Raw genomic sequence first — 13652 nt, 5'->3', positions numbered from 1 at the left:
TATTGCTACATACTCAGATCTTTGGATTTTTTCCATTACTGTTTGAAATCCAAGACTTGTCACCTCTTTGATCTTAGTATTTCAATCTGGGAAGTGAGGCATAACCATTTTGTCAAAGAATAAAGAGGTATATAAGAGCTATTTAAAAACAGCTAAATAGGCTATATTAAATCAAAAGAAATTCCTTATAATTTTAGAGCCATGATGAAAGACATAATGAGGAAAGATACACTCTTTCCACAAGTGAGTATATTTAACACTATCAAGAAAGGAGACCAAAGTGATGTTATGCCTATTTTTGTCTGCTGTTACCATTGTATATGGGTGGTGACAGCTTCAGGGCTCCATGAGGTTGTGCGGTCATTTTGAAGGGACACTGAATGAACAGCTGGGGCTAAGAGATGCCAGTTGCTGTGTATAGTGTGGCCTCTTGCACCAGCAACAGTCCTCACTGTCACTTCCAATGGACAAAAGTAGCAGCAAGCTTGAGTCTTCCAGACTTCTTACCTGGCTCTATTGCTTCCATCTGTTCCTTCTCCCTGTAAGCAGGTATGGCTCTTACAGCCTTGTCTAGCTCTACTGTGACCACTTAATCTACTGGTCAGCAAAATCCAGAACATTTTTGAGAAAGCCTTTGTTGTTTCTGTTAAGCTGGACTAGCTAATGTCTTCTACCGTGGTATCACATCACTAAAATGTGACATTGCCCTGACTCATTCTTCTTCAGCTGTCAACAGGCCTGCAACAGCACTGGAGACAGAAGTAACCATGAGCCAGCACAGTTAGCAAAATACCATATGAGTATTTCCATACACTAAAGGAATATTCAACCACCAGGGAGGCTAGTTTTTGAGAGCAACACGAAGCAGACAGAATGTTTCCTTTTTCCTCTGCCCTGATGGTAGTTTTTTGTCCCATCTTTGTCCCCATTCTTGTCAAGAGCTTGACATGATGTTTCTGAAATATATTTCAACTTTTTTGCCACTTCAGTGTGAATAATGCACATATCTCATCTGCTGTGAACTGTTAAAAATATGCACGTTTCACACAGTCTTCTTCTAGTGTTTCATGGCCTCAAGATAGTCTTGACCATTTAACCTATGTATCATGCTGTAGTGGTATTCCAAGAGTATTTATTTCATTGTATTTTACACGTAAGTACATGACCACTGTGTTTAGAAAAAAAACCAAAAAACACAGAAAGCTACCTGACTTGAACTAGTGAAATAACAAAAGCATACCATTTACAATATTTTGAATTCTATTATTAAATATCAAGGTTATAAAGAATGTAGCTCACAGTCCTGTAAGTTGCATCACAAGCATGAATTTTAGGAAAAATAGTTCAAAAGTTCAAATACTCAGAGTAGTTGAAAAAGAAAATTAAAAAAAATCAAAACTAACTTTGCTGAAGGTTGCATCTGAAGAAAGATAAAATGGATGCCCATGTTTTTCCTTCTAATTGCAAAATGTGTTTTAGTGAATTTGACAGCTCAAGATTCAGTACATTAAGTCATGACAAATTGAGTTGAAGTTGCAAACTGTTGTGGCTGCAGTTTAAGAAAAATAATTTGGACATATATTTGTGACAAAAGCTGGTTTTTCTCTATGAAAAATTATGTCTTCATGGCACAGCCTTATAAAAACCTATTATGAAATCCTGGCATATGTGAAGGTAGTGGCAGAACTATTGCTTCTAGTGAAGCCAGGATTTATCTTTCCTTTTTAGTACAAATATTGAGCATGAAGTGTGAAAGATTTGGGCAAGTAGGCTGTATTGTGTTTTCATTTGAACTTGTCAGAGAAAATGCTGTAAGCAAGGTTTTTTGATGTCAAGGAGCTACTCTCTGTGTAGCTACCAACAAATTCTAACGACTCTTTGGGATTAGTCTGATAAACACAGCCTTTTCTTTTGCAGCTGGTATGAATTCATCTCCCTGTTTCCTCCTTCTTTTAATATAGTTCTTCTGCAGTTTTTCAGGAGGTACAGCTGGAAAACATACAGCTGTAATGAGGCATAGAAGGAGGGAGGCTGTCTTCAGTACTTTCCCATTTTATCTTTGTATATTATTACCAAAAGCTTACTATGAGCATAATCTGTGTGTAATATCAATGTTAGATTTTGTTTTGCAAATTTTCTGAGATATTTTCCACCTTACAGCCTGAATAAGTAAATACATGTATATGTAAGCAAGTTATTTTCAAAGTTTGTAGCATTCAGCCTAACAAAGCCATGAAAGAATATACATAAAACAGTATTGATATGTTTTTAACATACTGAATATTTGACTATTCATTTAATAATACTGAACATCTAACCAGATCAAGAATACTCTTAAAATGGAAACTAAATGGAATCTTAAAATATTTGATCTTCTGTGTCGGTACCGATGAAGAAGTACTTAGACAAGTAATTATGTTGGATTTGCTGTTGCATTTGTTACTTCTTATTGTAAAGTATATTTTGCACAAATATTTTCTTCCACCTGCCTTATATTCAACAGTGTGATACCTGTAGCTAGCCATACCAAACTCTTTTACACTATCCCTTTTTTAATGCAGTATTTACATTTTTTGGGGTGGAAGCTCATGTTTTCATAGAGTTTCAGTACAAAGCAGCTGCTTTAATCACACTTAGCACATTTAGAGAAGACATTATCTGACAATTGGAAAAAGAATTACTCCGCTGGAAAAACGCTTAGCAAGTTAAAGCATGTTACTGTACATAGAGTATGTTGCAAATGAAAATGATAGAGTTGGCAGAAAAAGGCAAGTTCTATACACTTCTAAAGTTGGAATCCTTTTAGCATTGGGAATAGGTTTTGCCTTTCAGAGAGGTGATTATCTATAGCATTATAAAAAGACAAATATTTATCTTATAACTCTTATTGTCAGTATAACCCTAAACTCTTATAAATGCCATAATTTGCATCTTTTGTTATGTGGCTTTTATTTAAAAATACTTATAAACATATGCATTAGACCCTCTGCACCCATTGCAACAGCCTTGCAGGCCCAGCAGCCCTCCGAGCCACCAGTGTGCTTTGTGCACCTTGGTAGCCCCCACTCCCCACCAGCCCTGCCCACCTACTCATCCCCTTGTTGCCCTTCGTGAGGTATCAGCCCATTTCTGCCATCTGTCAGGGTGCCTGACTGACAGCATGACCCCCAAGGTACACGTTAACCTGCACCAGCATGCTGGGAAGCATCATTGGCAGTGCTGCTTCTGGGGTGTTAGAGGTTGTGGCCTGCTATGCTGGCTCCATGCTGGTAGCTAGACCTAAGCAGCAACAACGAGTTTTAAAATTGAAGCCTGATTGCCTGCTGCTGCCCAAGCAGAGTCTAAGCACAGCTGAAACTGCTGCAGCATCTCGGCGTACACATGGTTTGTCTGCTGAGGGCTCTTACCTGTGAAGGACTCTCAAGCTCAGGAAGCAGAAGGCTCTGTACCCTGAGGGGAAGATGTTCTTAGGAGCAGAGATAAACCATGTGAGGAACAAAACGGCTTTCTGTAGTTGGGACTTGGTTATTATTGTAGAGTTGACTTGCTAAGTTACATAAATAACTGATAGGACTGTAAGATCCTCAGCAGGAGTGAAGGAATACAATCAGCAACATGAAGCTGAAGGAGGCTGGCAGACAAGTAAGTAAATATTTTAAAATATTAACAAAAGAGCTGTAACACTTTGTGTGCAAGTATAGCAAGGATTTTTGAAGTGAAGAAAGGTATTTTTTTTTTTAGGCGAGACTAGACATACTGAAAATGCTAATAATTCTCTTTAAACAGCTACCAGCTTAAATGTATTTATGCTGTAATCTTTGGAATCTAGCCTAGCAAAAACCTGAGTAGATCTCTATTTCTGGATCTGAGGACTACTGTAGGTATCAAGATATTAATGATGATGGGGTTTGTGTCAAAAATATTCTTATTTTCAGTAAGTTTTTTTTTAAATTTATATTTGTTAGGTTTGTAGCTATCCATGCTGAAGCTCTTGAATTCAAATAAATGTATTGAGCAAGTTGTAGATTTGTTAGTACCATACACTTAAGAAGATATTGATAAGGCTCTTCCTTGTGGTAAAATGATATATCCTCTTTTTTTTAATAATACATAGAAACATGAAAATGATGGTGTAAGTGAAATTTAAAAATGGGGTATTGTGATTTTACTAGTACTTAAGCCAAACCTTAAATAATGTATGCAAACACAACTCCAAGAAAAAGAAGTCTTATCTTCAACTTCTCTTTCATGATTAGAAAGATACAAGATACTAAGAAGTGTGAGGGTTAGTATGGCTTCAGATACTCCACTTGCCATGTGAATAGTTAAGGTCAACTGTATTCTGAACGGTATTTACTAAACTCATTTCCTTGCCTCATAGTGAAACTCTGCTGCTTTATCTTTGAAGTGTAGAGGTAGGGAAAAAAAATCATCATTTTTTCCAAGTACTTTCTTAGATATTTTTTGTGCAAATAAGTAGAGCATCACTCTGAGAGGAATCTTGCCCCAGTTCAGGCTGTGGGAGGTCTTCTTGAACACTGAAAGAGGAGAGTAGGATGTTTCCGTTTTCCAAAGCTGTCTAGGGGTTAGTAGGAGAGCAGTTACAAGGTGCCTTGGAAATATCAATCATTTGTATTCTTATGGAAGATGGGAATGTTTGGCTACTGAGTAAAATGACCCAGAGGTTCAAAACTATCTTGGTTATGTTTGCATGTAATCACTAAATGAATGTGGAATAGTGGTAAGAAGCTTTCAGCTGTGCACATTAATCCAAGAACAGAAAGGACAAAAGAAACACCTTTGAGAACACTTCTACTTTAATGAGCTCATAGTTATGTGGCCTTGCACCTTTCCAGGTGTGTGTGCTTCTGGGTAATAGCCCCTCTCCTGTAGGTTATCAGTCACTGGTGGCTACAGACAAGGAGTCAATGCAGGAAAGAATAGCTTCTATGCATAAAGGATCTGTTACAGCTTTGCTGGTATTAGTAGCAAGCTTCTTACTCAGTTTATGTAAAGTAAAAGTAACATTTTGCCCCAGATACAGGTGGTATGGACACCAAACTGTAGATTCTAGTCTGCTGTGATTGCTAGTATTTTATAAATCTGCACATTAAGTGCTTCTTTGGTCCTTTTAAGGAACAACAGAAAAAAAATTCTGTCAAGAACTACTGGTACTCTGAAAGACTTGTTCAAAGTGGTTTGTGTTTCAGCAGATGATCTGACTGACTTGGCTGCAGCTATTATGCAAATGGATAGGTGCTACTGCAATACTATCCTGTGCTGCTGGTGAACAAGGCATCTTTTCAACAATAGCTCACCAGATTTTGCATTATAAATCATGGGCCCTAATACTATAGGCTCAGAATAATATCATGTGGCTTGTGCTATAAAGATAATTCTCTTGGTAACCTGCTTTTTTGTGCCCTTTCTATGTTCCGTTGTTACTAAAGCTAAAATAGATCAAGTAGCTGACATTTCATAATCTGCCTCGTGCAGCATTTATATACCATCTCATTTTTTATATATGGTTTTGAGAGAGGATTTAATTTGTATCATCTCTTCCAAATAAGATTACAAATCATTTCAAGACATTGTTGCTATTCTTGAAATGGATACACTGACGAAGAGTAACTGTAGTTGAGGCTCAAAATTGACAGGCTTTGGTCTCAGACTTTTCAGAGTCTTGAAGTTTTTACTGCTTATGATAGTAAACACAGTGCCTCAGAAGGAAATGTTTCTCAGATATTTTAGCTGATGAAACAATAGTAACAACCCAATAGTCATGTTGTGCTGGGTAAAACTTGTCTTTGCTGAACTGAGGCTACTCTTCTGCATTTCAGTTGAGAACCTTATTCTGTTAGTCTGGTACATGCTACCTTAGGGCTTGAATACGTTTGCTATGCTATTAATAGTGTTAGTGAAATGAGAACTACTTCTCACAATAGCCTAGTGATATTTGCATCACTCTGCCATATTTAATTGACCATACTGAAGGGTCATGCTGCTAAATATTTACCAAAGATGGGGTGTATGATAAAGAAGTAAGGCACTTAATACTGGTATTTCAGAACCCAGCAATATCATCATTGGATGAGCAGAAAACTTAATTTTGTGTAGTTATGCCTATCAAGATGCTATGCTTGAACAAAATCATAATAGCTGGTGTCTTTGAGGGAAAATAAAATGAGCCTTTTTATATTAGAAAGCTGTCAGAAATTACTATATCTTACCAATCTTCAGATTGAATGATACTCCGACAATCAAAACAGACTTGTCTATTACAGTATTGATGCCTTTGAAATAAATGAAGCAAGTGATGTAGAAAGTAAACTCACTTTTTTCCATGTATGATGATCATGCTACCTGCGTTCTGTATTCTGTTTCCACAAAAAAGTACTTGCCTTGGCGTAGGATCAAAATTCAATAGCTAGAACCTGTCAGTTAATGCTGCATCAAGTGAAATCAGTCACAATACATGAATCTAATACCATGTTTACAATTTTTTTTATAATCCTTATAAAAAGGATTGCTTGGAAATTACAGAAAATAAATGTCCATTTCTGGAGTAGCTAACCTACTGCAGTGCTTTAACATCAAAACATCTTTCTCCTCTCTTTCTGGTACAAGTATTATTATCTATTTACCTTGATAAGTAGAGAGGTGTGACTAGATTCTGTAGATTTTTTTTTTAAAGCCTATATGGTGTTTGTAGTACTACACATATGCACTTAACATTTGACTTGTTAGATGTTTTTAAGAAAACAAGTTTTCATGATGTGTGAGTTCTCAGCTGATTTACTTTAAACTTTTTAGATAAAACAATTGAAGATTTTTCAAGTGGTTTACAGAAGAAAAGGTTGAAGGTCTGGAATGGAATCTCAGGTTTTAAAAAATCAGTTAGGTATGCGAGCAGAAAATCAGTTAAAAGATATGGCCACTGGGTGTCAGTCTTGACTCGAGCATGAACGGTTGTGGGCCTTGCTGATTGCAGATGCTTGGTTTGAGATGGCTGACTGAGCAATCTACTGATACCAAGACTTCGAAAATTCCAGGCAATTGATCTGTCATATACAAGTAAACGTGCTGTGACTATAGCCACTTTGTTCCAGAAAGCAAGCAAAACACATAATGAGGCGGCTTTATTGCTTTGTTGTCAGATTGAATGTTGTGTTTGGGCATTGAGCTTTACCTGTGGATCAGAAAGAATCAGATAGAAATAGTTCATCTTTCCTCCTCCCTGACTTGTGGAATGCTGTCATAAATCAGGGCTGAGCAAGTGCTGGCCTGTAATAAGAGTGGGCTTACACTTATTCTATAATGGAGAGTGGGCTACTGGAAGTGTCCTTGCAGTACAGAGTAAGATCGTCTGTTATGAACAGCATTTCCTTCTAGAACGAATGAGATACAGGCTTTGTGAGTTAGCCTGGCCTGGTTAGTACATTTACTGTGCTATGCTTGCACTTTTTCTTTATATAAGAATTTGGTCCTTTTTATAGTTAATGTCATGTGATGGACTTTCAACCTTCTCCTATAAAAACTACTTGAAAAGATATTATTGTTCTGTTGCACAGCAAAAAATAAAGTGTTTTTTGTTTGTTTGTTTCAGGATAGCATTTCTACACTCTCTTCCAAAACATATTCTTAATTGAGCTATACATTTATTTATATCGTACTTATATATCCACATGACAAACAAGGAGATAAAATTATTTCAGGGGACCACAAAAATTAGTACATGAGCTTTGTGCCCACCTCTGTTAGTGAATGGGGTCAGACTACTAGTGATTCAGCTGAAACTAAAATGCTGATTCAAAATACTCTGTAATGTTTTCATGGCTAAAATAGATTCCATTCTGAATCATCTCAAAGTATGAAGGCTTTCAGAAAAGTATAATCAAATTCAAGGGAAAACAAACAGATGTAATACTAGTTAAGTAAAATTAATTTCAGAAGCTTTCCAAAATGAACAAATTACAAGGTCATATTTTGTGATTTTTCTAGAGATCCAAGTGTAGCCTAACAGTTTGCTCCTTCCCCCAATTTTTTTTAAATTGTCTGCATTTATTGCTTACGTTTTCAGGAATTTTTCTCATCCTGATCAAACTGCTTTTTAAGGGTGATGTGGTAGTACTGACAAAGCTGATATAAGTGGGAAGGAATGTTTCTAAAAATTGAGAAACTTCCAAGTGCTGGATTCTTATATTCTTGATGCTGTACATTGAACCGAGATAACTTTAGGTATGTGCTAGCTGAATATTAGAATGTCAAAGTACTTCCTGTGGGCAGAATCCTGAAGCATCTTCATTGCATCTTTTATGTTCTATCTAAAGCAGTTAATTATGTAGACATGTCAGTTACAGTTACATGTATTAGAAATAAACGATTATTTTGTAGAGCATATTTGACTGTTTCATGTTTGTGCTGGAGAGCTGTGGGACAGAACTGCCCCAAATGTCTCAAAACACACTTCCATAAATTATGTAATGACAACTGTCATGTGCCTGTGAAGGTGGTTGTGTTCTGAGGTCATTTTTTTTAATCTGTTCCAGAGGGGACTGGGAGAAGTTTCATGATACCTAAGGTTATTCTTTTCGGCATGCTCATGAAGCCTGACCTAGACGAAGCACCAGACGCTTAAACTTGTAGTGCCTGGTGCTTGTGGTGTAGCAGTGAAACCTGGACTTTCTTACCCCAAGAACTTCTTACGTATTGGTTTTGAAATTGGCTTGGTCTTTTTGTGAGCTCCTTAGTATGGAGTCAGATATGACAAAGAAAAATATGAAGCTGGTGTATGTCTTGGGCAGAGAACAGTGGTGTGAAAGCTTTAGCTAGGAAAATAGACAAGCTGCAGATGGAGTTAAAGCTGTAGTTCAAACTGATGACCATGTGGCTGTTGCTGTGTGTGAAGTGCCAGCTAAATCACTCTTGCATTCAACCATAATTGTAAGCTTCTGAGAAGCAGCCAGTGGCTTGGTTCAGTGGCTCTTGCCATAGGTCCCCTGTATTCCTTTTGTTATGCTGCTGGTCTGTTTTATTGGCCTGGAGTAGAACTTCTTACCATGCTCTACGGATACCAAGTTCTGGTGGGAGGATTTAAATAAAAGGGAAGTTGGCTGAGTAGCTGCTCCTGGTTCTGATCATTATATATTATGAAGCATGCTATTGCATAGTTAGGACAGTTACTATGCCAAATGAAATCAGGAGGAATTTACAAAGTTTATAAGGATTTTGATAAAAGATTCTTTTAAGTATTGAGCATTTCTTTCCTATAGTCTTTGCCATGTCAGGTATTTGGTCCATCTCAGCCCCATTGGTAATGGTTGCTATCAAAAAGAAGATAAAGCCATGATGGAAGAAGTCCTTTGTCCAAGATTGAGATGTTAAGTGTACTGAATGCATTACTATTTTATTTGCTTAGTCATTCATGCCATAGGCCTTCCTGAGTAGACTCTTGCAGTCCATGTCTGTTTCCTGGGTCTGTTAAATGTCACCTCAGAGATCAGGAAAAATTTCTCCTCCTCCCCTTAAACCCTTTTAGCCAGGGGCAGCTGAAGTAAAGATTACTTCAAAGGCCAGGCATGGTTTTTCTGTTCTTACTGAGGCATTGCACTGGCGGTAGCCCTAATTTTCCTCTTACAGGTAGATGTTACAACTATGCCTGGTACACTTCATATTTGTACGTATCAGGAACATCTCTTGTAAAGATGCTGGAATTGCAGTAGCTTAAAATTGGTGTTGTAGAAAATGGAATAATTCCCCATGCACATTAAGAACTCTGAGGCAGAAAAGACATGTGACTCAATATCCCTTATCTTCAGCTAATTCCTTTCAGGAGTGCTTAGATAAGATTAAAAGAAACAGGCTTCCTTCCAAACATCTCCGCTTTTTCACCTGAAGAAATTTGCTGAGAAAGGAGCAGAGTCAGCTGCCAGCATGTCGCAATGCATGTTGAATCCAAAGAAAATAGGGCTTATTTCTGCAAATTTGCATGTGAAACTGTGCTTTTTTTGAGGTTGCAGTTAAGCTGATAGAAAAGGTTCTGTTGACTCCTCTTTGTCATTCATTTTTACTGTAAAATTATTTAAAACAAATAAAAACTCCAAACCAAAATCTGAAAGGATTTTGCCAGGCAGTTTAAATAAACTAAGTTCAACAAACGATTTGAGCTGTAAAGTCAGGTAGTGTGAAAATGTAAATGCTAACGTTGCCCAGAAAAGTTTCTCTCTCAACCTTCTTCAAGTGTAATTTTTTTTTTTAATCTTAGAGAAACAGGTGCCGCTAACAAAGATCTCTGCTTTGTTCGGCTGGCAGATGTTGTTTGTTTGGGGAGATGCAGACACAAGGATGAAAATGACATTAAAAAGGAATATTTGATAATCTTGTAAGGTAAAGCCACCAAACCAAATATTTAGTGTAATCAAATTGTTTATAATGGTTTGCGTTTATTTTTTTGAGCTCTCCATTCTGAGACTATGCAGTGAGTTACATAGGTGCTGCAAGAGTGATAGTGTGTGGTGAAGTCCCTAAAATACTGAACTGTTCTGTACAGAGGACTGAATAAAGCATACTGTAAACTTATCTTGTGCTTCAACAGGCAAGCATGCAAGTAAGGTATCAAAAAATGCAACAAATGGAGTATTCCTGTAGGTGTTGAGACCAAGGCCAAAGATTCTATTTATGAATCTGACAGAGATGGAACTTAAGTAGCTAGCAATTGCTGTGATAGCAGACTGGGTTTATCACAACTCTGTGTAAGTAGGATGCAAACATCAGTTAATATATTACTGTGTTTTCCGGAGCAGGAGATAGCATTTACTTGTTGTGTCTAGAATCTGTTCGAGTCCATACATAAAAATCAAAGTTACATATTCATATCTAGACTACTTAACTGTACTGGACACCAGTATTTTTGTTATTCAGGTTTTAGTGATAAAACAACTATGGGAGTAATTTTACATGCTTATTTGATAGTGACACCCAAAAGACTAATTAGGATTAAGAGTTAATTGGATGGAACAGGGTAAAAATATGATTAGGCACCAAGATAGTAAGTTTTAATGTAAAGTATTGCTTGAAATATCCTTATGTCCTCTGTACTTAGAAAAAGTGCAACATGAACAGGGATAGTAGCAGATTCTTTAGCCTGAATTTGGAAACGACTCATGGAAAACTACCTTTTGTTACAGGGGGAAAAAAAGCAATCATCTCTGTTCCTGAAACATCTGATTGAGAACACAAAATTCAGTTGTATCCCTTTGGAAAGTGGTCAGATGTGACAAAAAAAGTTTTTAAATCTAAAAATAACACTTTCATTTGGTATTCTAGAATGTGGGAAAGGCCTTATTCCTGTATTTTTAACCATTAGCAGAATTCCAGAGAGAATGGTACTTTGAATAGCTTTCTTCTAATTCAACCCGGTTATTATATTGTTCAAAACCTAAAGGTCAAACTCGAATGGAAAGCTGCCTCCAGATCCCTAGTCTTTCACTGTCTTAAACTCAGGATGCATGTGAGATGATGACAGGTGGCTTTAAAGTACCTTTTGCCCTTTCTTAATCCTGGTTTATGGGGATTTAAACATCACAGATATAGTAAGTAGTCAGCAAACTGCTCTATCTCATACATAGTTGCCCAGGGATCACTGGGAACCAGGAAAATAAAGAGACTGTAGTGTTTTACCTTCGTCTGCTTCTGGTATGCACTCCAGTTGTTGTCTGGAGCAGGATCTGCTCTGGTGACCTTAACCCATATTCAGTTTGTATGAGGTTTTGTAGTGGTAAGATAGTTCAAACCAGCAGCTTCATAGTTGTTAATCTGATTTTTTTTATCCTGTACTGCAGCTTGACCAATATGTGAGTTTACATAAAAAGTGTGTTGTACTATAATAAGAGTAATAAAAACCACTGTACTTATTGACTATATTCTTTTTGTTTGCAGTACTGTTTTCTGTCTCTTCTAACGTCATCTTTAAAGAAGCAAATTCATGTCTGAAAGGAGACATTAGGAAAACAAGAAGGTATAGGGAAGGAAGGAAAAGAAAATGACAACTTAAAAGAACGTGATCCATACTGGGATAACGGAGGGAATAGCAGCAGAAATAAGAAGAGTGAGATGTCTACTAAGAAGACAATAAAAGGCTCTTGGTGCTGTAGGTCTACAAGCAAGGTTTGGCTCTAATGTTCTCATTCATCAAAAAGACCTTGGTGCAAAAATAGAAGAATGCTGGCAATAACAGGTTATATAATTTCTTTTGAGATCTCTGCTGATTGTAGTAAATATTTCAGTATTTGAAATGGTTGTAATCTGATGATAATTGGTAAAGTTGGGTGATAGTAAAACTGTAGAGAAGTTTCGTGTATCTCAAATGTGTGGTCTGAGTTTTATTGAAGCTCGCCTACCTGAATTAATTTAACAGATGAAAAAGCTTCTCTAAAGGTCTTGTATGACTAGATTCATGAGACTTGTCAAAACCCATGCAAGGTGCAATCAGCAGTGATTATTGGCAATAAGGTGCATAAAGGAACAGATATGACAAACTCATATTACATGGATGGCATGGGATGCCTGTGTTGATTGAGGATGTAAATATTTGTCTCAAATCTTCACTAGATCGCTTTGCTGTGTATAAAGAGATAGATCTCTGTTTTGCTGGAAAAGGTAAACATAACTCAGCAGAGTTTCTCTTCCTTGGTCTTCACCTTTTCTTATCATCTTCTGTTTCCCTTAGGATGATGATAGCTTTTTAAATGAGAACTTTACCATTCATATACATGTCTTTGCTCTTCAGATTGAATCCTTTTATCATGCTCAATAGGTTGGAAGTCTTGAAGACCACTCAGAAACAAAGGCTAATAAAAATTTAGGAGACCGTCTGAAAGGTTGACTGGAAAAACTAACTGTTGACTACAGTGACGTCTTGCTTGCATCTAGGACAGCTAAAACTATACATACTTTTTTGTCATCTTTTCTTGAAAAATACCTTATTTTCTTCCTGCAGTTGATCCAGTCATCTGATGTTTCATTTGAATAATGGCTTCAGGGATTCAGTATCAGGGTCACTGACTGCTGATGAATCTTAGCTGAGACTACTGAACTTTGAAGCTTTCCCTTGTTAGTATAATGGAGCCACAGTTTAACCTTATGTCCCCAATTTATTTATTTATTTTTTAATCCAGAAGAAAAAAATTTAACTGTGATCTGTGGAAATAATCTGAACATTTTAGGAATTGAAGACATAGTTGGTGGTACCTACTTGATCACCCATCAGCTTTTCACAGGTAGATGGCAATAGTAATATATCAGGACTAATAAAACCCCTGTGCTTTTTTTTTCTTCGTTGTGCAATAATTAACTGGTTATCCAGCTTCATAATTCAAAGGTCTAAGGTTTGAGGCTTGTCCTCTTAATTATTTCTGGAGTTTTGACTACAACACTACAATATGAATAAAACATTACTTTCAGGTCAATATGAGGGTTCAAGCACATAGCCTTCAAATTAATGAAACAATGCTTCTGCTGTACCTAATCAACCACAAAGGATTATGGGGACCTAGGGCATTTTCATTAGTATCTCTTAAAGTGTCTTGACACAAAGTAATACAGCTCCAGTTTTTCTGAAAAAGTTAAACATAAAACAGTCTTTCATACGGAGC

The 13652-nt window shown here is 36.8% G+C and overlaps 1 protein-coding gene and 1 long non-coding RNA gene across 2 annotated transcripts in view; one reads left to right on the top strand and one right to left on the bottom strand.

Annotated features, from left to right (window-relative positions):
- The window catches only part of LOC310901857 (uncharacterized protein), a 39739-nt gene extending 36629 nt beyond the window's left edge, over nt 1-3110 (bottom strand). The window contains exon 1 of the mRNA XM_083842373.1: nt 3087-3110. Coding sequence (XP_083698499.1) covers nt 3087-3094 — 8 coding nt within the window. The 5' untranslated portion in view covers nt 3095-3110. The remainder of the gene's footprint in view (nt 1-3086) is intronic.
- Nucleotides 3111-8082: 4972 nt separating this feature from the next.
- LOC310901879 lies at nt 8083-12358 on the top strand. The gene is made up of 3 exons (XR_014586260.1): nt 8083-8238; nt 10265-10386; nt 11938-12358. It is a non-coding gene; the product is annotated as an uncharacterized lncRNA (long non-coding RNA).
- The last annotated feature ends 1294 nt before the right edge of the window (nt 12359-13652 follow it).

Source organism: Anser anser (assembly GCF_964211835.1).
Source record: "Anser anser genome assembly, chromosome: 6".
Taxonomy (NCBI): Eukaryota; Metazoa; Chordata; class Aves; order Anseriformes; family Anatidae; genus Anser; species Anser anser.
This window is presented reverse-complemented; position numbering and strand designations above follow the sequence as displayed.